At 42.2% G+C, this 24,323-nt stretch overlaps 1 protein-coding gene across 12 annotated transcripts in view; it reads right to left on the bottom strand.

Moving 5' to 3' along the window:
* adgrl2b.1 (adhesion G protein-coupled receptor L2b, tandem duplicate 1) overlaps positions 1-24,323 on the bottom strand; it is a 93,592-nt gene that overhangs the window by 67,640 nt on the left and 1,629 nt on the right. For 7 of the 12 annotated variants that reach the window (XM_085139842.1, XM_085139849.1, XM_085139848.1 and 4 more), the window contains exon 2: positions 4,685-4,899. In XM_085139842.1, the coding sequence (XP_084995968.1) occupies positions 4,685-4,760 (76 nt within the window). In that variant the 5' untranslated portion in view covers positions 4,761-4,899. The other 5 variants (XM_085139847.1, XM_085139844.1, XM_085139843.1 and 2 more) reach the window with 5 other exon arrangements.

The raw sequence follows: 24,323 nt of genomic DNA, 5'->3' as shown, positions 1-24,323 counted from the left end.
GTGGCAGTGTAAAAAAAATAAAAGTTGCAGGTATTCATAGTAGCAACCTGCTTTTGTTGCTTTTGCACAGTCTCCCTTTGGTGTTTAAAGTTATATAGCCGCTTTTGTTTTTGCATGTTTGTTTAGCTTTTTGTTCAAATAAATTAGTCCTGACGTGCCTTCCAGCTATTCAGAAGTGTTGGGAACACTAAAATCCGACAGGTTCTTGTTGTCTCCGTAAATAATTTTGTCTCAGATCCAAAACACCTTCTCACACACAAAGAAAGAAAGCTGCTCGGCTCGGCTGCTTTCCTATAGTGTAGACTTGATTTTATTTGAAACCCTTCTGCTTCCTTTCAAGATTAAATGCATTACTTTGTTATGACAGCTGAACCCTCCTGTGAAGCAGCAACTTACACTGAGCAAATCCAAAAGTTTAGAATCGGAGGAAAAGTACTTTGTGGTTGTAAGTCGGGCTCATCTATTATTTGAATTAGCCTGCCCGGAGGAAAGAAAACGAAAAAGGAAAGAAGAAAGAATACACGTGAAGACAGTACTTAAGAAAGGGCATGTGGGCATCTGGTCCGCTGTTTATACAACTTGTTACCATAAGGGGTGTGAAGTGAACAGCTCTGAGATGCTATTGAAATTTAAGGCCCGCTTAACATTTGAAATTAAACTGTCATAAAAGCGCAGCTCTCGGCCCCATAAAGTAGGTGTTTGTTCGTCGGCCTGACTTTTACAATCACGTCTAAACACACAGTGGAGGAAAGGAGGCTCTCGCTCTCAAAAAAAAAAAAAAAAAAACGCACTCAGGAAATCGCTGTTGCAATAAATCTAGGATGACCCCATCGAGGGCGATATTGTATTTCATTTCCTCTGAGCGAAATCCTGATCCCGAAGATTCATGCGACTCTGGCTCATTTCAATTTCGCGTTCTCCTATGATTTAAAACTTTCCAGGTCCTCGGTTATTATTAAAACAGTATATTGTAATGCTGTGTCGTGCAGAAATATGTCCGCGGCGCGGAAATCGAAACGCCGCGCGCACCAGAGATTGTGGCAAAAAAAGAATTGTATTAGCAAATGAGAGGGAGCGACTGAGAAATGGGACGATTTATTTGTGTCAGCGTGCCTCTCAATACGAAGCAAAGTCCATTCGATTCAAATGATGAACCCCTGCCTTATTTTTTGAAATGCTTCCAGCTGGCCAAAAATTTCCATGCAAGCCTGATATATCAGATTTTTTTTCCCCTTCCTCTGTGCTTGTTCTCACCACACAGATTGACCAGTCATCTGTGAATCTCCCATGGTTTAGCTGATAATTCATGATCGCCCTACCATGGACCCGCAGCATTCAATATGAATTATAAAATGGCAAGCCAAGCATATCAATGGATGACAGACTGGATGTGTATGGCCCCGGGCCAGAGAGGAGTTGCAGCACAATAGCTTCCCCCTTTCAGTCAACCCCAGGACTGCAAATACCAGTGTGGCATGAAGGAAGGTCTTCCATCAGCACAATGTATGGCGCTGCTTGAGACAAATGTTGAGCTGAGACGTAACATTAACCTTTACAACCTTTTCGGGGGAGAAACGCAGGCATGCTGGTGTGTTCGACTAAGTAATATTTTACAGTTTAAAAAAAAAAATCTCTCTTAGTGAGAAGCGAACAGCAAGTGATCCTGAGCAGCGGGGGCTGAAAATCAAAAAGCATAACGTTGCAAAAAACTTTTTTGTTTTTGGGCGGGAAGGGCGACTCCAGTGCACCATTTAGCAGTTTCCTTACAAACGACTCTTGAGTCCGCCGACTTGATTATTCAACGCGCTGCATATTAATGCCTCTCGTTCGCACATTCGTCATGCTGGAACAATTTCTAGGACCTAAACAAACACTGCCTCTTTGCTCTGATCCTCCGTCTCTGCAGATACGGCACAGCTATCAAACATAAACTACTTAATCTTTTTACATTCCTCTTTTGTGCAATATTTTGATACGAAGGCTGCGCTGTCTGCTCTCCTTTGGTATTCAAACACAACAGCCAACGGAAAGTGTTGACACTGACTACATGACATAATCCCTCCTTACATCTGTCTCTCTTTACTTTAAAGGACTTAGATAACTGCTCTCATTCAGGCACAGCAGGCGTGTACCTGTGCACTCGCCCCACCTTCGTGGCTGCTCACTTTGAATCCGGGCGTCTTCTTTCATATCTGCAATCTAGGCGGTTTGAAACATCTGAAACAAACGTGATACCTGCATGCCCCAGTTTACTCCAGCAGACGCGTCATTTTATAGATCTGTTTTATAATCGTGGAAGAAATGCAGGGCGAATTAGGCAAAGTGTGGAGTTTGAAACATTAAGACTAGTTCGGTCACAGCTTAGAGAAGTTTTTCTTATTAGTGTTGGAGTAAACAACTGCCTTCACACACACACAAACACATAAGAGATTCACAGGAAGTGACGTGTGGATAAAAGCCAGCATCGCTACCTTCACGTCTGCCTCTTCACCTCATCGTTTATGGGAGGTAAGATCCAATATTTAGCCTTGTTTTAGTTTTTTGTTTCTGGTAACTCTGTGTTTGCTGTCTGGGTGGTGAATCAGTGGTTCCTATTGCTTTTTATCAGCATTCTTTTTGGCCTCTTTTATTAGAGCAGTTAACATTTAACCCTATAACCCCAATCACCATCATCTGTGTTTTTTTAACCCTAATGCCCTCACATGTTTTTGTTTAAGATAAACAAAATGCGAGCAATAAATAGCACAAAAAGGCAGGTGCAGCAAAAATGATGCAAATGAAAACTCATAAATGCAAACTGATATGTCAGCAGGTTCAATAAACAGTCCGTTTTTAGAAAAAAAATAGCATTTCCTGGTAATTATTTCATAGTTCACAGGCTTTTTACAGGGTTAAATTACAGGCAGCTAAACAATAAGCTGAAACATGCAATAAAACTTGATAAAGCTGTGCAGAGCTGCAGATTCAGGAAACAACTCCCTAGCCCCCCCCCCCCCCCCCCCCCCCCCCCCCCCCACACACACACACTGTCATTTTATACATTACTATAATAAAGAAATATGCTGTATATACCTCTAAGTCAATGCCACTTTATAAAAATAATGCTGTCAATTCCATTTGATTCTGCACGAGTCTGCCCGAAACCGAGCTCAACTGGTGTTTTTTCTTCCCCGCTGGCTGAGAAAGTCAATACCAGTAGAGTGAAAAAAATCACCCTCTTTTCAGGTATGTCATCCAGCGTTTCAAAGCAAGGGGAATGTTTTGGGTGAAAATCATAACCTGATTATAGCCTCTCCTGGCGAGGGACAGGAGGTAATTATCAAGTGGAGTTTTGCTTGCAGGAACTCTCAGGGAAATGCAGATCATAAGCCCTGGGATGCAAAACCCTCCGGGCTGCATTGGCTGAAGGTGACTGGCATGTGGATAGAATCAGATATTGTTTTCAGATGAACCTACACACACACGCACACACACACACACATTCCTTTATTGATGGATGGGCAAATATGCATTCTTAGGCCTGAGAGCCCTCACATCAACTGAAACCCAAAACCCGCACTTTCTGCATACCAAAGCAGTATTCCTCTTTAAGAAATTCAACAGGACTATTCAGCTCAGTTTCTAAGCCAGGCCAAATCAGAGGGCTATTCTTCAAGTACCTCAGTAAGACTCTCTTCCATATTATCTAAAATTGCTAATCTACAAAGAAAAAAAAAAAGACTGAAGAGGTAGCCTGCTCTATACTAGGCTGCACTGCTACCTTTGTTAAAATAAAATAAAAAACTGTACGCTAACACCAGGAATAACATAAAAGTGTAGGGTGTATCTATCACAGAACAAAACAGCAAGAGAGAGGGGGAGAAAAATGAAAGATCCAAATTCAAAAGGAAGCCCCAAAATAATGTGCTTCAGCATCTATGTGTAATCAATGCTTGGCACACGAGCATGCGATTTTGGCTTACTTTGTTTCCCGTTACAATGGGACTGAAACGGGAAAAAATATAATGATCATCATTAAGCAGACATAGCAACATCAGTGGTTTTGATGGGCATGGAACTGATGGGAGTGTTTTGTGACAATACTTGTAATTACAGCCAAATGTACTAATCAAAAGTGAGGGAAGTAACCAAAAAAATGTCACTGCAGACAATTAAAAACACTGACACATTCCTTCCCAGTTCCTCGCTCTGGCACAGAATCAAGTGCCCTGCTTTTGATGGTTCCAAGTACACAGGCTGCTCAGAACAATCTGATTAAGGTGCAAATAAAAAATGCATCAATCCTCTGCGGCTGCAGTGCTTCAAAGTACACTCAAATAATCTGTTACACAGCTCATCCGGCAGAAAAGGTGTAGTTATGAGGCTTTGGGGGAAGGACACACCATTTGAGTTACTGTGGAAGTGAAGAAATGTGTCAGTCAAAGTGTCCATGCGCTGCCAAGAATATTCAATGAGTTCCATACCAGGTGTTTGAAACACCTTTTTCAAACTTCAAGGGTAAAACCACTGAAGAAGAACTCAGCAACCTTGCTACATAACAGCTCTCCACTTCTCTAGTGTGGCAACAACAATGTGTGCTAATAAATTCAACACATTCATAAGCTGAATAATAAGTGGCTTCTTGAAAGGTTGACTAGCAGCACATTAACGCTACTTTCTGCCGTGCAACTCCATGGTAACTCACCTTGTGAACAGTGAAAGCAAAAGAGAAGGAGCAGGAGGCAGTGAAACACCGGACACCTCCGCAGTGCAGAAGCCATTGTGTTGCTGTATGCAAACGATCCAGGAGCCTGATGGCTAATAGTGCTGGTTCGGCGAGTTGCGGAGGGCGAGCTGAAGGCTGAAGCGACGTCAACGATCAGTAGTTCTTGGAGAAGCCTCGCCAGTCATTTTTTTCATCTGGAAAAAAAAGGGGGAGAAAAAAGAGAGGAGGATTGCATAAAAATTGAGGAAGTTGGTGAGATCTATGAGATCATTAGCGCTTCGCTGGTTTAATTGGCGTAATCTCTACAATCTGCATCCTACACCAGTTCATGTGTGAGTTGCTTGTTAAATGCAGTCAAGTAAATATCTAAACACCACAGGAGGGAAAAAAAGAGAAGATCCTGACTGCTGTTTGATTGAGCAAACAGAGCATTTCTCTGATTTCAAGTTTCACAGAAATATTCAAACTTTGTTCTCAAAACGATTTCGAGAGCAGCAGCATGAAAGCGCACAGCGCGCCTGGTGCTCTGCGCTTATTTAGCACGCGGCGGCATGTTACGACTAAATGTTTACACTGCCTCATTCTCCCACTCGTCCCCGTTCCACCTTCCCCATTTACTCCCAGGATCCCCGCGGGAGAAAGCTTGTCACTCCGGCAACACGCTCGCAAAGGACGCCATTAGAGACACAGCTGCTTTGAGAGCTACTTTTGTCTCCTTCCTTATCGAGGGGTGGCAAAAACAGGCCTTTGTCTGCAAAAGCAGCGAAAGGTTAGAGCCTGAGACAGACTAACACGGCAGACAGATAAGCTGCTTACCAAAGTCAAACACCGAGGATGGGTGTGTTGTGTCATATGTGAAATTACGCACATACACACACAAACACGAACTCATATGGACTCGTTCATGCACAACTCCACAAACGTACAGCATAGGACGTGGATACGCACACACAGGAACTTCCACACACCTACACAAGCATGCAGCAAGATCTTGTTTATTTCTTGGCGGTTGCCATCTAAGCATCTCCCCACGACATGCACACATATCCAGTCAAACTTTGCAGCCGTCGCTATGCAAAGGAGAGCGAATGCTTCCTGCTTCTCAAAGCCGCTCCTTCAGAGCCACCCAACCGCCCTGATTATTTTATAATGAACCTAAATTTGAGCAGCAGAGCAGTCAGCTCTGATCGCTCTCTGGGCCTCACTAATGCGCCTGGATATTTTTGGCAACACGAAAACCCACAAAACATGGAAAGCTTTCACATTAGCATACTGAGCAATAATTTAAGCCACTATTAGATTCGTTCTATACGTGTCCAAAGCCTGGTTGATGATAACAGTTTAACAAAAAAAAGCCTCCACCTAGCCTGTTGGAGCCGGAGGGTATTTATTTTAATTTGAGGTCACCCTGGCCGAGCAGTTGTGCTGCACAGTGTGCACCAAGGAAACTCGCACACACACTCTCGGCTAGCTTATAATTTATCAGTTAAAGTTGGGTGGCTTCGTGGGATTGTGGTTTTATTTGTCTTCCAGTTGTTTACCTGCCAATGGCGCCAAACCAGATCAGATAAGGGCACAGTGGAGGGGACTCGCTCTCCTCCATGGGAGAGCTCACACCACGTCTACTCAGGCTTCTCATAATCTCGGATCTTCCACCAGCTCCAATACCGGGCAGAGCACGTGACGTCTTCCACAGCAATTTATCATCCACAAATATGAGTCCTGGGGGCCACGGAGTAACCATAATGGTGGCTGACAGGAGGAGATTGCAAACTGTTGGGGGGTGGAAAGGAGGGGCACCCCTATGGCCCGCTGGGCCTGCTGAGCCACTCAGCCCCTCCAGACACCAGGGGGCGAGAGCCCGCCAGGCCTCGCGGCTGAACGCTCGCCCTCACCACCCTGGGGTTCTTTCTCCCGATCAGCCGTCGCCCTGCTGAGTAACATGTCTCCTTTCTCCCTTAAGCTGATGCAGGACACAGCCATGCTCATCTTCCTAAAAACACAGTTTTGTTTGGTGGGATTTCTGCACTGAATCGGTCCGGACTTGAGATAAAGGGATTAGGCGATTAACACTGAGATGCTTTACACAAGCGCTGACAGACGTATCATAATTTCACATCAGGGGATGCGGCGGGAAAGAGGGGGTCGGCGTTTGTCTAAGGGGGAGGGTGGGGGGCTAAGATGATCTCGAGCAGAAAATGATTTTAAGAGGTAAGTGAGGCATCGTTAACCCCTCGGCGATCGTGCCGAGGAATTATGTACACCCCCCCCCCCCCCCCCCCCCGAAGCCGGGGAATTGAGGTTACTTGTTACTCGGCCAGTGATTTCTGCATAATGATAATCATGCTCCACAGAGGCCGATATGTTAAAAAAAAAAAAAAAGGGAAAACAGTTATGACTAACTGTCACCACCTACACTACATCTAATGAGCTCAAATCTATAATATACACCAGGAGACAAATGGCACAAAAGTTTTTAATTTTCATCTGCGTTTTTAAGCTCCTCTTCCTACAAAAATACAAGGAAATCTATTCCCTGAGGTTTTTTTCCCCCTCTCTCCCTCCCCGTCCTCTATTAACAGTATATCTTTCTGGAAACGAGACAAAAAACTTCACCAATGAAATGAAAAATGCTATGCAAACATTCACGACATCTGTTTTTCTTTTGTCTCTTACACACACACAGTGTGGAGACCCAGGGAGAGAAATCTATCATCAGTTAGGATAATGGAGAAAATCACAGTCCACAGCAAATTTTTCACATCAGCCTGATAGAAATAATAAGCAAGCATTGAAAAAAGGATGGCGAGCAATTAAAACATAATTAAAATAAATGGATGGAAGGAGACAGCCCACATGTCTTCACATGAAATACTAGGCTGTGTGTAACAGCCAGCTGAATGAATGTGAGGCTCCTTTGACAAAGCTTGTATCTGCTTCACTCAAGCTGGAGAGGCGTCCAGTGAAAGAGAGTGGGAGAAGAGGGGGAGTTTGGGAGTTTCTAAGCCGGGAGGGACTAAATAGATGGGAGAGGGAAGAGGAGAGGAGGAGAAGAATGGAAGGGGGAGAAAGAAAGGGGCGGTGGGGTCACCGAGGAGGATTGACAGGCTGTGAGTATGGCCTGACCTCCTGGGTTTGCCTCCAAGTTTTCTCCACAGGCTTAGCGAAGACAAAAATAAAGCCCAGGAATGTTAATTTATTTTCAATTGTCAACGCCGAGAAGAGAGATAAAGAGCGCATACATACATATCAAGTACGAGCGGAACAAAACTAATGCGCAACTCCAAGTGTAAGCTCAAAACCTACAAGTGAAATAGAGCCGCGGCCCTGTAGAGCTGGATCTTGCCAACACAATGATCCGTCTTCCACTCTTTGAATAACGACTAATTTGAAGAACTTTCTGGCCCGCCCCTTTGCCCTACATTCAGGACAAAAAAGAGAAAGGAAAAAAAAGAAAAAGACACACATGTGAGAGGAGAATTTGAAACATAAGAAAATTGTTGATGAGCTAGAAGTGGAAGATGCGAACTACAGGAACTAAGAAAACAGAGCCTCCAGACACTCGTTTTTTTTTCCGTCCTCGGTGCGCCCTGACGTTCCCAAGGAACTCTTTTGTCATGACAGTCCTGTCAGGGCTGCGCTTTCAACCCCTGCAGCGACATGATGTCATTTCCTTGGCTCCACCAGTGATGTAGGGAAGTTGCCGTCAACTGCCAGAAATAGAGACGCGGTGACACCGGGCGCAGTCTGCAGAGCGTGCTTTATCAACACTGCTGATAAGATAAAGCACTGTTAGGATTAACAGGCAGTAAACAGGGGGGTTTACAGCCTGACACAGGGAAACAATTAAAGACACATATCTCAAATAGAGCCGAATCTTCCTTTTTTTGTCTTCAGCTGCCGTTCTGTAAGCACAACAAGAACTTACAGTTTCCAGTTTTACAAATGTTTCTTCTTTTAGGTGTTTTCGGTGAATGCTGTTCGGGGAGTCGGACGTAGAAAAGCGTAAGAGCAGTTTAAGTACTTAAATATGCTTACGTATATTAGTAAACATGGAGCCGCAGCAGTAAATAGTAGCAAAATATTCGGATGATCTCTCAATCGTTAAAGCGCTGGTTCCAGATGTGGCTCAAATGTTGACGTTTGCGGGTTTTCGTAATCTTGTTTTGGCTAAACAGATACAATTTTTGACGATTCGCCCAGACGTAACAGCAAATTTTTTGAGTTTTTTTTTTTTTTTTATCTCTAAAAGCAGAGAAAAGGAAACGATAGAGCGGTAGGTTGCTTTGCTTCGTGACGCACGGATGTTGGGAAGTTTGCTTGAATGTTTTGGCAAATGAGTGTGTTTTCACACACTAATTTTTTGTGAAAATATGTCTTTGCATGAGTTCCCATTAGGCTGCACGTGCTACTTATTCCCTCATAATTACAACAGGCTCAGTGCCCATAAATAATTCATATGTCAACAGGTAATTTTTTTTTAAAGATGGTTTGCAGATGACGAGGTCAAAAACGTTCCTGTAACATGTAGATATGCAAAACTGCAATTGAAGGCAGCTCCACTTTCTGTCTTGTTTTCTTTTTGGGATAAATGGCTCCAGATTAAAAAGAGACCTTTGTGGATAGCATGCTTTTAAGTAGAAATGGTCTTCGGTGCAGCTCAAAAAGCGCAAGCACACACATATACACAAACACACAAAAAGAAAACCTGAAAGGTGCAAAGCTTCACTATTTTATTGAGAGCGCACAACAGTTGGTGTGTTCAGCGGCTCTTGGCCAAAAGATTGAGCCAGTAGATAAGATAGAGTGCCAGCGGGCAAATGGACATGGTGAAACAGAGAGGGGTGAGCAAAGAAGCTTAGCAAAGTGAAGAGAACAAAGAAGACCCGGGCTGAACAACCAGGTTAGTGTCAAGCAAAATGAAGAGAGGATGGTGTGTAGCTTTCAAAAAGAGCCGTGCGGGGGAGCAGACACTTGGATAAAGGGTAAAAAGTGGAATCTTCTGTTGACGCCGGTAGTTGAAATCACCTGTCAACAAATAAATGACAGCTGCCTAAAATAATTACCATCCCCGGTCTGCTTTGTCTGTCAACGATCAAATTAACACCTAACAATTATTTTTACCACAGCTTATGAAATGTCACCGATTTAAAAAAAAAAGCTTCCAGTTGAGTCTAACGGTGATGATATTGAAACAAGCAAAAAAAAAAAAAAAAAAGGCAGTGAGTGATGTGAAGCTGTACACACAAAGAAGAGTGAGGACTTCCAAATGTCCTGAGTAGATTTAAGATTAGTTCTGTGTTTCTAAAGCGAACAAACAATATCTCAATCGAACAATTTCACTGGGTTTTGATGAATTTGTTCAAAAGAAAAAAAGGCTGCGAGGAACAGGAGTAACAGAAAATGATGTTTTGCTCCAGTCTGCATGTATATTGCATTGTTTGTTTGGGTCTTCCGGGACTGTGTGTTTCCACACTGTAATTTTTTAGGAAAATGTGGCTTTGAAAGATTCATTTGAGACAGCGAGCGCTTCTCTTGCTTCTTTCTTCTTAATTAATCTTCATGTTTGAGAAGCTACGGCAGTGCATGTTCAGCATTCTGCTTGATAACCGATCTAAACAACTAATACATTATCAAAATTGTTGGGAGATTCATTTTCTGCCAAGAAAACGGCTTTAATGAGCCATCGCTTCAGCACTGGCTTTATCATCACTGCTGTGACGCTCCCCGATTCCCCCAGTTGACCCCAGATCTGTAAAAGCTACATTATACCACACGTATTTGAAGAGATCAAAGGAAAACAGAGGGAGACAATGACCGAGGTGTCAGTTTTATTCACTGATATCTGGCTACAGGCTACTACTGAGCGCCGTAGCTGTTCCTGCTTGGCACCAAAATGAATAGGCTGACCTCAGAGCAGTTGGTTGAGCAGTAGGGTCACTGGAGAGGAGCAGAGAGCAGCTTGACACTGACACGAAAAAGAGCGGTTTCTCCTTTCAATCAGTCTCTTCATAAATTTACTGAAGGCCTCACTTCTCACCTCCTCCACGCATAATGCTAGCACTCCGCCCCCCAACCCGTTCGCTCTTTATCCACACACAAACACACCCACACACCTCGTACAGCATTAAAGCTGCATTTTTTACGAGGGAAAACGCGATTGGCCTGGCAATATCACCCCCCCACCCCTCAACCTAACCTTACTACACACGAGCAGCGCATTCACAACAGATTCATTCACTTTCAGCACGTTTCCACTGGGTGATATGTTGATGTTCACACCTTTTCGGTGGGGGGTGGGGGTTGCGCACCGACTCGATGTTAAATTTTTACACACTGTAGCTCCATTCAGACTGCATTAGGTTTTAGTAGGATGTTAACCACTAACACACAACATCTGTGACATTAATGAACAACATGCAGGCGAGGAGTGACGGCGCAATCAGCCTCCAGCTTTGCAAAACTTCATTCATGTGTTGCCATCCAATTGAAATAATCCAGCATTAATTTCCACCTCTGACAACAACTTGTTTAAACAACGAGAAAGGAGAAGAAATCCTACATGTGGCCCAAAGTGATCTCAGCTTTGGGGTCTGGGCCAGAACAGCCCGAGGGGAGAGGCACGCTATTTTGCAAACTATCTGAGGGTTGTCATTTCGGATATAGGCCCGGCTTAAGGTGTTATCAAAAGTTTATTTCTACTCGCCACTCGTAGGTCAAACCACTAAAAGCCACACAAGTTACTGACACGGCAAGACTCAGATGGGGCTGAAATATACAGACATGCTCCGTTTTAAACGGCATTTAAGTGAACATTTAATCCGTGAGATATTTTAATATAAGAAAAAGAAGCTGCGATTTTAACAGTATGTCTCAGTGTTTTTACATGATAAATGTGTAAAGAGACAGAAAAAGTTCTGGTAGCCTTGCTATTATAAATGCATTTATAGCATGCATTTATATGTAATATAAATACTAGAAATACTAGAAAAACTGGATTTTTTCTGTCATTTCATTGTTTATTACTACTTTGGCATAGTATGAATGGGAATACTGTGGAGTCTTTATCAACAGGAAAAACTGCAAAACCTCAAAACCTATGCACTCCTCACATTTTCCAAAGCTTTCCAGTGGGCCAGATTTGAATCTTTCCCGGGCTGATTCTGGCCCCTGAACCTTCTAGTTGACACCCCAGTAGTAGATGTTACAGTAAAAGAAGCTTTAAAAAAATTCTCTGGCACTGATATGCTTTTTTATTAAGTGAGATGGCACATGTAGGCACATTTAGATATTTAAATACATCTAATCAGTAACATTTTCCTTTATTGCAAATTACTGGTTATAACGCCAGCACTACTTGTTTGGCCAAGCAAAGATAATATAGATTCAGATTAGCTGAAAATTGATATAAGCATTTCTATATCAATTTCTATATATATGTTATTAAACATTTTTAATAATAGTATTTTGCTATTGATCAAACGTATGCTTCTGTCTGGTCTTTGATGCCCATCAGTTTTGGCACCTTTTTAAGAGAGAGAATATTTAGAGTAAAAGAGCAGAGTTCTCAATATTTTTTTTTCCTAGCCTCTACTAGTACATCCTGTCTTGCTAGACTACCGATCAGAGAGCAGGGGTGTAGCCTGACAAGTAAAAGTCAGGGCAAAGGTATTCTCTTCATCTCACTCGGGTTTTCTCAGCTGGACTGTCAAAAAGAAAGGAATCATTTTTGCGATTAAATCAAAGGAAAGACTATAAAAGGGAAAGAAAGGGTTTTGACTTTTTTTTTTAATGAAAGGAATCATGATTATTGATTATATGTCTACTTTGTCATCTGGCACAGTTGCATTAGTTCATTATTTAGTTTAATTATTACTGAATAAAAAGTTAACTTTGGATTAAACCTCATTTAACATTGATTAAAGTTTCCTCTAATCTGCCAGTGGAGCAGTCCCTCCCTCGCTGTGTTTCACCCACAGAGCTGCGACATTAATGTTCCTCACAGAGCCGGATCTTATTTTTAACACAAGGACATGACACTGTACATCACTCAAACAGGCTGTTATGTCTCTCCTGACATCTTGGTTTACACTTCATGCTCGCTGCATTTTCATACAGATTTTTAGAAGCTATTTAAAGTTATATGGATTCTCTCAACTGGGAACAATTTAATGCAGTTCCTGCTTTGCCACAACGAGATCTTCATGGCTCACTACACATACTGTGATGTATCTATCCTTGCGGCCTCATCGCGATCCATGTTTGTCCAATTTAAAGTGCATTTAAAGGGCTTTTTTTGTCAAAAATTCAGTCTGTTTTGCATAATGTGTTTGTTCAGCACATGGTGTGTTTCCCCGCTGTGGGACGTCTGTGAGGTCTCTATTAGATCAGGGTCGTAGAAGTCAGTGACATTCACAGATACGCATTGATTTTTTGAGATCATCTTGGAGTTTTTGTTTGTTTGTGCACTCATGATAGGCAGATTTTTAATCAGAAATCAGTTTAAAATCAGGAAATCCACATGTCACAGTCACAAAAAGCTGGTGGTGTTTTCGTTACTCGTGTTTGAAAACTGGTTCTTATTCTTTTCTTTAATGCTCGTGTTAAAAATGCAAAATAAAAAATGAAATAATTATTGGTTTCATTGCCAGGACAGAAAAAATATCAACTTTCTGTGATTCACTCCTGAAGCAAATTCTCTAAAGCGCCTTATTCAATGTAATAACAGAGCTGGGATATTATATATATATATTTCTTAGTTATTATGTAAAACACCAAAGCAAAAGTCTGCATTTGTGTGAACAAAGTTAAACATTTCTAAGAAACAAGAAGTATTTTGCTCCTTTTGGTTATTGTTTACAGTTTTAAAAGTGACCTTTGAACTCTACAACTGTGTCTACATTAAAAACTCACTCAAAACCTTTTTTATTCTCAAAGGCTTGCACTTAATAACTTTTGTGTGTGTGTGTGTGTGTGTGTGTGTGTGTGTGTAGTATGTATGGTAACTTGTATTTCTTTATTTATTCTTTATTTCTTCATAAAGTCTTTTTTGTTGTTTCTTATTACCTTAAGGCACAGTAGAGCCATACAGGTTTTTATTTTCTTATCTTTTATGTTAAGCGTAACATATTGAAGTGTACTGTGTGAATAAAATTGCCATTTCATTCGCAGATATTGTGAAGCCTTCCTACTCCTATTCCAACAAACACCTACACAATTACTGTTTTCTGAAATTTCTGGAAACAAAGTCCAATAAACATACATATATATTTTTTCTGATACTATTACGCACTCACTAAACCCCTTTTCTGTATTGCAGCCTTTATGAAGTGGGTGGAGGGGGGTTATAGCTTTATAGCTTTTAGCTGCATCCGTTTTAGGTAAAAATACAAAAAAAAAAAGGCAACTCGGTGTAAATCACGATGTGACAAGAAATAAATTTAAAAAAATTAAAAATAATCTAAAGCAATGAGTCACCTGGCAGAGCATTAACAGCAGGTGTTTTATAATAACTTAATTGTGCTTTTTTATACCCGAGATTCAGCAAAACAACACATCTGAAACATTTAAAGAAACAATAATGTAGTAAGAAAATTATATTAAATTAAAGGATGCTGAGAATAATTGTTAGGTGCAGCACTAATGTACTAATTTAACCCTAAAATAATCGGCTTGATTAAAAAAAAGAAAAACAGCTTGCAATAATGAATGCGAACAAGCCAAAACTGTCAAACAATTGCGCTGATATTTAATATTACTGATATACTGACCTACTTTCTAGTGCGCACTCACATAATGCAAATCAAGCACCACATGGAATAGTAAATAACCCTTAAGGACGCCTCTTATATAACTGAAGCTCAGTGACTGGAGACATAAAAAATGTGCTGATATGAGAAAATATTAAGACTATAGCGCGAACGTGTATAATTATAGGACTGAAGCCTCTGACTGGGTGAGAAACTGACGCCACACTCTTCTCTACAGGGTTTTCCACGATGTTAAAGGAAGTTTATATCCGGTGACAGGGGAAACCATACCAGGAATTTGATTTAATTCATAAAACCGCCGCAACACGGGGAGCAGCAACAGTAGTCCTGTAAAATTGCCTCATACACCTTGGCCATTACACCACTGTGCGGAGTAATCGTCAGACCTAATGAGTCCCACGAGACGGCTGCCAATGCTATTACGGACCCACCGCCATGTTTAACAGTCGACAGCAGACACATACGGGTTTTCTCTGCAGGTAAACTCATTAGATTTTGAGAAAAACATTTAACACCGTTTTATTTTGTCTGCGTTTCGATGCCAGGTAGCTAAGTGCAAATTTATGGCACCAGATGAAAGCGATTTGTGGATGTTTGCCTGTTCGAATCATGGTGTGCGACATGCGAACTTACGGTTTAGACTTTTAAGCTGTTTACTAGTAAATATCTCAATTTTTATGCTTTTGTTCACATCTGATAGGAGCCTGTTTAACTTCAGTACCACACGATATTATTTTTTTTCCCGTCCACGGCACTTTTTATTAAAAGTTTGCTATCTCTTTTTTTTTTTTTAGTCCGACTTGAGGATTAGGGCCTGCAGACGGAGCTGTAAACAAAACACTGACATATGATGACCAAGTGTTTTTATTCAATCTGTTAGCAAACAACTGCCTAATTACACATCCAGCAGTTAGAGCCCGGCATTATCATTCATTTGGAGTCGCATTTCTGGCCAATACACCCCTCTCTTTTAGCTCTGCCATGGTCTCCAAAACTCCCGAGGGAAATATCTGGCTCTTAAGCTGCTAAATGCTCCATTATTGGCTAGTTGCTAAATTTGTCTGTCTGTGGTTTGTTGATGGGCAGGTAGTGTGCGTAGGGTTTTTTTTTTTTTCCCTTTGGTGAAAAACAACTGCCTGCTGCTGCCGTAAATGACACTATGAGAGCACGGAGAGTGGACCAAAACAGTGAAGTTGCAGGCTGTGAAACCAACACTATAATCTAAAAGATGCTCAACGCTCAGCAAATTGAAGGGATTTCTGAGCACAAGAGCCCACTTTTGTTTTTCATGCAGTCGTTTGAGCCGCTTTGATATGAAATTTTTGATTATTGGATTGCTTTGACCCATGTTTCTTGCGTTTACATTACTTCACCATGGTTTGGCTTCTTATTTCTTTTAATAGTTTTTAGTTGTCTTTTTTTCAAAAATCAGGAAAGACCTTGAAAACAATGCATTATCGCTACACAACCATAACAGTTATGAACAATACCTGGCATAGTGTTGAACTTGGACCGTGAGGATTTTCCATAAATTTTCTTTTCTGTGCCCAGTACCTGCTAATTCAAGTAATGACTGCTCAGACCTGCTACTTTCATGTTCAAATGTGGTGCTTAGTCTCTTTTGAAGCTGACTCATTACTGTATATTTAGCTAAGCACCATTCATCAGAGAAGCAACTGAAATTTAGTTAGACTTTAATTGAAAAAAGAGCAAAAGAGAAAATTGGGTATGATTGATGGCATGTTAGTTGTGGCGGTGTTTGAGAGAAGCCAGAAAATATGATTAAGTTCACAGACACCCGGCATGTCCCAAAGGGACAGTTTTGGAGCCTCAAGACTCAAGATCTGAATTTTAATCAATGTTGTTTAAAAGAAATAATAATAATGATAATTTCAAACTCCTAGTAATCCCGACTTTGTCTGTTCAAATCTATAATTTATTAAAGACTGATTCCTCCAAATTAAAGCACCGATTAGAGAAATCCTTCTGCAGAGATTCAGTATTTCACCCATGCTCAAGCTAATATCTTTTAGCCATATTGCCCACATTCACAACTTGGCTGTATTGAGCTGGAAATGAGCCATGGACTTAATATGCACATACGTGGAGGCCTGGATGATTTTTGTGCTTGTTTTCTTCACAAATCCTTTTTTTTTTTTAATTTTCTCAGTATTGGTTTCTATTAATTTGTCCACCCCCTCTGTCTGTTCCTTTGGAAACCAACTCACAGGCATCAATCTACAGCATTTCCAGTGGGAAATGGAAGCTGGTTGGACTTGTTTTTCTCGTTTTCTTTGTACATAATTGCTTTCTTGTGCTGTTCCTGTCTTCGCTGAGACAGTCTCGGGGTTATTATTCAAGAGTGACTATCGCTGATTGAGCTGTAAACTACTTTAAATTTTCATTGTGAAGACGGACCACCGCAGGTTGACGAATGAATGCAACATGACCGCCAACACATCGAAAAAGACTAATGCAGAGCCTCTAAACAGCTGGATGTGTCTCTAAACTCAGAATATGATTTCTTGCTTTAAATGCACCAAACCTGCGACGATTTGACAAAAGACAGGCTGCTTTTAAGGCCAAACGTAAGATTTTTTTGTGGCTAAAAAAAAAGCAGTCGCTAGAATAAAATCCAAAATGTAGCTTCAAGCACAATGCTGCAGATTTCTGCTTGCTAAATTATACGCTTTACCGGTATTTCCACCAGTTCGTCCTGCTCGCCCCATTGTAATGCAAACACGAGGCCCAGATGAGAGGAGAGAGAATGAATTGGGACAATGATGAAAGTGCGAGCTATAAGAATCAGGACAGCTGTCAGGTTGTGCGGGTGTACAATTAATGGCCGAGGACTGATTTTACTAGAATGCAGCTACGTTTTCAATAGAGACAGACACAGAGAAGAGCTCTGTGTGTGCAGCAGGTTACACAGTTTGCCATTCAGGGTCAAATGAACAGCTCAGACCTCACTTTCACCAAAAAACTAATTAAGACTCAAGGCTGTGTGGTTTCTGCCTCCAAGAGCATTCATAAATACTGTTTACACTGCCTTGGAGCAGATATGTACCAAAACCTTGAGCGTTTATAGCCACATTTATCAGATTTTAAACTGTGAGAGGACACAAGGACTTTACATTTGGTAAGAGCCTGCTAAAACCATCCGTTAAAGCAGCGGTCCCTGGGCCTCGGACCGGTACCGGTCCGTGAGTGGTTTGGTACCGGGCCGCGAGAGTTGAGGCTCAGGTGTGAAATGTATAGTTTTCAGGGTTTTTATCGGTTTTCAGCGTTATTTTGTTATCGTTTTTATCGTTTACTCGGTTTTCCTGGGTCTTTTCACGTGTGTTATGAATAAACCTTCTTTGTTTTTGGTACCGGTACTACTTTTATTTTGTTGTATTTATCCGCGACACCTTAAAGGCCGGTCCATGAAAATATTGTCGGGCATAAACCGGTCCGTGGCGCAAAAAAGGTTGGGGACCGCTGCGTTAAAGAACTGATCATTATCTTCATTTTATATATTATCCCATCTATGTTATTCATTTATCCATCTGTGTGACATCTTCTTATTGCCTGATTTGTCCAATCAAAAGTCCAAAGCCCAAAACACATCAAATTATCTCTGATTACAAGCGAGAGAAAAGCCAAAAACATCCAGCCAGAAACCAAAGAATGCTTGGTGTTTTTACTTCTCTGGGACAATCAATCAGTTATCACTTTTTATTTGACCGCCTAATCAATTAATCAACTTGTTTCTGCAGCCTCACCCGGGTTACAAACTCTATTTGTCCGATCCGAACCGTTTTTCTCTCCTGACATCACATCCTGTGTTGACACATGTACTAAACTTGAAGCATGTGTTTCTGCAAAAAAGGAAAAAAATCGCAAAAGGCAGACTTTTGTGTGTATCCTTGCAAAGAAAAAAAATGCGGCCACCACACCACTTTTCAATGCTTCAAAAAAACCCAAAAAACAAAGAAAAGGCTTCAGTCGATGCAACGCTTTTCTCTGCTGCCAAATTTCCCTTGTGCTGTGGCTTAGCCCAACAGTAGCGTAAAGGATGCATGCTTCTTTTATTTTATTTTCAGCCCCCTGCCTCTGTTTTTCTTTTCTTTTTTTTCCCTCCCTCCAGTACATCATTCCTCTGGGTGTTTGTGCGGTGTCCCTTAGTTACCGGATAAGAGACCCAGCAGCTCAGAGAGTTAAAAGCCTGCCCTGTCCCACTCATACGAACAAGACCATCAATAATTCACCCTCATCGGGAAGCATTATCTAACAGCCTTATAAAAATTTCAAGGTTGTGGGTGACAACATGGAACCAGTGAAGAAAGTGCTCCGTAAGAGAGCACTCCAGGTGCCAACAATGTGGGCAACAGATATGTTCAACTAAAGGCAGAGGTACACTCGTCTGCACTATCATGTAAGCCAGTCCCGCAAGGTTGATTTAACCGTTACACGGAAAACACAGAGGTCCCTCTGACATAAAGGACAGCCACCGCATATCTCCTCTTGTCTCCACCGTGTGTATGTGTGCGAGTGTGTTAGTGTGGCACAGAGGTGGAAGCGTTTGCTCGGCTGTATTAACGCCCAGGCTCATTCTCATTGACAGTGAAATCCCTCTAAGCCTAGATCAATTACATCCAGCTCTGCTGTAATTAAAATGTCCTAACAAAGGTCTTAGGAGCACAGGACAGAAACCTACCCATTCAAAATAAGCTTGGTCCAATCTATAGCAATAACCCCAAGAAAATAGTTTAAAGCTTCCTTTGGTGATAAGCACATGCACAAAGTGTCCACGCACGGCTGCTGCTCGGCTCAAAACAACCCCAGTTTATCCTTTAATGAGATCAAGATATGATTTAAGATGTGAAAAGCACACGGGCTCGCATTAAGCACAGTTAGCAGTAATGTTTTTAATCATTGCAAGTACATAGTATAAAATACTAATTAATCCATAAAATAAAAAACTAAAACAAAACCCGTGCACGTGCTTGTTTGGTAGCCCTAACTACTAAGACAACTAATTATTTGTTCTCTTAAGTACATCTGATGCTTGACTATGCTCTGCTGAGAAATGACAGAATGCTTATGAGTCTCCTAATTAAAACTCAGCAGTGGAGTGATTAGCAATCACAACTCCACTCTTCAAATATCAAGATCTGATTTGCTTGGCTGATCAACAACAGGCTTCCTTCTCTCACTGCAACCCTGAGAGCCTGCAGCCCCTCTCAGTGTGTATTAAGGAGGCTTTTGAAATGTCGGAAATCAGCAAGAAAGGGCTCAGCTGAATTTTGAGTTTTATATTGCTCTTCTTCTCTCTCTTTTTGCCAGAATGCCATTTGCATTTCTTTTTCCTTCTTTCTTTCTGTCTCTTTTTTAATATTGACTGCCAGCAATCACAAAATAGATTACACACTGACGGTGATGAACGCCTAAATGTTTTTGGTTTCACAAGCTAATTCATCATGCTACGAAACCCGAGTAAGAAGAAAAACATCAATAACATCACTTATGGTAACCAGTAAAATTAAACTTGAAAGCTGCTCCCTCATTGCGCCGATGAGGGGACTGTTCTTGACACGGAGAGTGCAAGATGGCTGACTGCACTGACACATTGTGAAAGCACGCCTCGCAATCCTAGGTAATAGATTCTCTTTGCTGTGCGACTCCCACCACTCCTCATCTTCTGTGACAACGCCTGCCAATCAAAGCCCGAGGAACGTTCAAGGGCTTTGACAATATCTCCTCACCTTGAAAATACATTGGCTTCATCACAAGGCACCGAGTGACACCAAGTAGGCATCAAATAGCCATTAGACATGGCAGACAAAGAGCCGGCGCACTACAGGTGATCCCGTGCCTCTCTCGTCTTATTTTTCTTTTCTTTTTTCCCCCCAATGTAGCAAAACAGCTCCTTGAAAAATTGGCATTCAAAATATTCTTTCTGTACATAAAGACACAACAAGAACAAATGCCAGCAATACCGTGGGAGGTGACATTTAAGAGTTGGACAGAAAATGCACTGCATGAGAGCACTAACTGTGGAAGCGTTTTTATGATCATTTGAAAGAATCTGCAGCAAAATTGAAGGAAGTGAAAGAACCCCAATATTATGTTCAATTTAGCTTTGTAATACACTAAGTAGCTTCTCAGGAAGCAAATGCTCCTGTGATGTTTGTGCGAAAGCACTTAATAGCAGAATTCGTGCTGTCCATCACGCGCGGAGGCCATGACGATTACTCATTTGGAAAATAAAACATGGGTGTGGGTGTATACCTGGTCCGATCTCTTTGAGAAATAACGATGTTACCCCACATCAGCTGACTCATTTCCATTTTTACGTGATTCATGAATACCATGAAGGATGAACAAGGAGATCTTTCTGCAGTGAAGCATGGCCTGAGCTTCAATTTCTGGGATAATTATATGATACTATTTAGGAATTTGAAGAAGAGAGAAGCGCTTCCTCGGCTCAAGACAGATGACCTGTCAGATACACCTAATACCAACACAAAGCCTTCAGCCTTTAATCTGCACACTTCCTGTGACCTATACTGTGGCAGAACCAAATAAAGAACCCTATCTTCGTATCCCCCTGAGACAGAGCAGTGTCCTAATATGCTAATGCCAGCCAGTGTTGGAGAAGAAGCTCTGAGGGCGGCCCAGACAGCACAGGTCAGTGCTAATCTTCTGATATATGGAGCTTAAAGACCTGGGACACATCCATCACATGCCGCTGACGGCTCCCCTACTGGGCGAGATCTGCACACTCCAAAGGGTTAACACACACCCCAAAGAGACCTCTGACGATCCATCACTCAAGAACCGGTCTCTGTTTGAGCAGAGTCCCCTAACAACGCAGAGGAGGTAGCTTTCTCCGCGGTGAGCGCATCTACAGCCAGCGTGACTACTAGACCTAAGCGCCAAGCCTCTGTTGATCATTAAACATCCATTTTTAAACCAGTGGGGGAAAGTTAACTGTCATTTTAAGCGCAGGAGGTGGTAGTATGGGAGAGAATTTTTCTCCCTCAGATCTCAGCGAAAGGGAGCGAGACCATATATCTATCCATCGGGTTAACTACCCTAACACATAATCATTCGTTCCAGTCATCTGTCTCTTTATTTTTGAGGCGAGCCACAAAATGGCTATGATAGGATTCTGCAGCGAGTGAGAAACTCACCCCGAAGCACTTTGTTAAATAAACAAAATGCCCTTTGCTTTCTTCTGTTTAAGCCCACACTCCTCTGTTGTGCATTTTCCTCCCTCCTTCTGGCTAACAGGCGAGAGTGCCGCTTCGATGTGAGCATCACCGGTAAATATCAGGTTTGGTGTCAGCCCCTAAGATTCAGACACTACTCTCCAGACCTGAGACCATTTTGCAGCAACACTCAGCCAGGACAAAATCCATCTTAGAAGGAGCACTGATGTCAAATCCCTCCACTGATAGCAACCTCAACAGAGCAGAATGCATGTACTACTCCTCTTCAGCAGCTTTTTAATAATTTGAAGAACCGGGCTTGGCTCAGCACACCGCAGCATGGTTTCTTCCCCACTCTCGTTTCTTTCCTGACTCACCAAACTCACCACAGTTGCTGCTGCCCTGTCCTCCTACACATACACAATGAAGGCAGCCCTGCTCTCTGAGCTTTGTCAGAAGCCATTGTAGACAACACAGGAGTAAGTCAGTCCTAACAGGGAAGGAGAATTCAACCATTCATGAGAAAAGCATCTAAAGTGTGCTTCTCCACTAAGATGAATATAATTCCACCTGCCGCCACTCTCAGACCTTCTTCCTGTCCATTTGTTTGTCCAAGTTTTTCGCAGCGAGCCAGTCAGAGGAACTGAACAAGTCAGCTGTCAAACCCGCCTGCCGTGAGTGAAGATGGCAGGTGAAGTCCTGCTTTATCCACCTCCGCCCCCCCCCCCCCCCCCCCCACCTCCTCAGCCTTCTCTATCCTGCTCTTTGGTTCAACACGGAAAAGTGGCCTCCTACTCTCGCCTCTTTCACAAGTTTTGTGATCATATTTTGTCCAAAAATAGGAGGGAGAGGAAGCAGCGAAGTCTCTCCTCTTGAAGGTTGGGAAGTGGTTGGCTCATGTTATTACCCAGGAGCAGGATGACCACGAAGGGGCCACCGACCCCTACCGCGCTTCCAATGGCATTTCCATTCCCTGTCTCTGTGTAATAACATCTCACACACTGCACTTTCTTTCACTATTAACCTATGCTGATCCTATTTTCAAAGTAAGGGCACGCACAAAGCAAAGAAATGGCTTTTTTTCCCCGTGTCTCTCCTTCTTTGCAGTGCAAACGTGCGAGTGTTTATTTTCATCTACTTAACCTGCCTAAAATTGCTGTGAACATTAGGCCACGTATCCCCACACAAAGGGAGGAGAAGGGAAAGGGGGGGGGGGAAAAGACGAATCCATCAAAATAAACAGCGTCTTGCCGCATTCCTTCTCTGACAAACAACAGCTGCACAGAATTGGAAATAAATATTATCTCTGCGACAAGAAAAACAACACCGCTAGGTTCTCGAGAGTCGTACACAAAGCTTGAATGCGCCGTGTCATTACATCTACGCTCACTCGGTTTTGGAATTAAACCATTTATTTTGTCAGAAAGCGACTGAAAGCAAATTGATTTTGGAGCCTTTTTAGATGCAGGCCGCGGTGACCAAAACGCCAGTTAAAAACGAGTAAACATATTTTCAGCAACTTCTGTTCTTTTCTTTTTTTTCCCCAATCGCCATGATTGCTCTGATGGGGTCCCATTCTCCTAAAGAGGTTGAAACACAGATCTTTGTTCCTGGTCTACGCTCGCCCCGAGAAATACTGAGCGAAAACGTTTTAACAGGCAAAATCTTTTTTAACATGACCACGTCTCTGAACGGCGTCCAAAATTTTCGCTAAATACGTGGCTTTTGGTGTTAAGCTTACGGCCAGCAAATTCTCCCAATCCACACTAAATCTGTTTCCAAGACAAACACTTGCCTCTCGCACACACACATAAACCATGACCAACTGCAGTGTCCAGCAATCCTGTCAGTAGCTTCCACCAGCAACAGCAGCAGCAGCAATTCTCTGTCAGAACAAAACTGCTTAGAGGAAGGGGGCTGGTAGCTCAAGTTCTCCCTATTGAAATGCAGACACTTTGATATGGAAATTGGCAGTTACAAAAACCCGCTAGAATTCACACTAGCATGCACTGAAACCATTTGCGCAATGTGAGATGAGATGGCACTTCCTCCCAAGAAAACACAAGACAAATGGACTAAACCAGCATGTCTGGGGTGGGCGAGAGATGGAGTGGAGGTAGAAACAGGGTAGAGGGAGGCAACAGACCATTTGTCCCCCTCCTCCTCCCTTCCCCTCCTTCTCCTTGAATTCCTACCATTCACTGTCCAAGCACTTGTTTCAAGACACAGACCCCCCACCCCCCCGAACTGAGGCATTTTTTTTAAGCGCAACATCTATATTCAACAGTAAAGCCTCCTATCGGCAGGGGAGGAAGTGACCTTTTCATCTTCAGCAATCACTGATGGGTACGTCAGTATTAACCAGACGCTCTGAGCATCATCCCAGCCGGGGGAGACTTTTTTTTTTGTCTTTGACCAACAAGACACAAAAAAACTTATCCGCCACGGCCCCAAAATATGCCTGGATTTGTCTGGTGGCAAGACAATTAGTCACACTGTGCATATAGCTTATATAATGCTGCAGTTTTTCGCTTTTCCCCCCCCCTTTGTAGTTCGTGACTGAATTGTGAATTTTGTCAGGTTTCTTTTAAGGCCAGCTCATCCATACTTTTCTGCATGAAGCTGTTATATAAGCATATGAAAGGGAAGCTC

Source organism: Neolamprologus multifasciatus, chromosome 18 (genome assembly GCF_963576455.1).
Source record: "Neolamprologus multifasciatus chromosome 18, fNeoMul1.2, whole genome shotgun sequence".
Taxonomy (NCBI): domain Eukaryota; kingdom Metazoa; phylum Chordata; class Actinopteri; order Cichliformes; family Cichlidae; genus Neolamprologus; species Neolamprologus multifasciatus.
The sequence above is the reverse complement of the archived record's forward strand: the minus strand, read 5'-3'. Positions and strand labels throughout refer to the sequence as shown.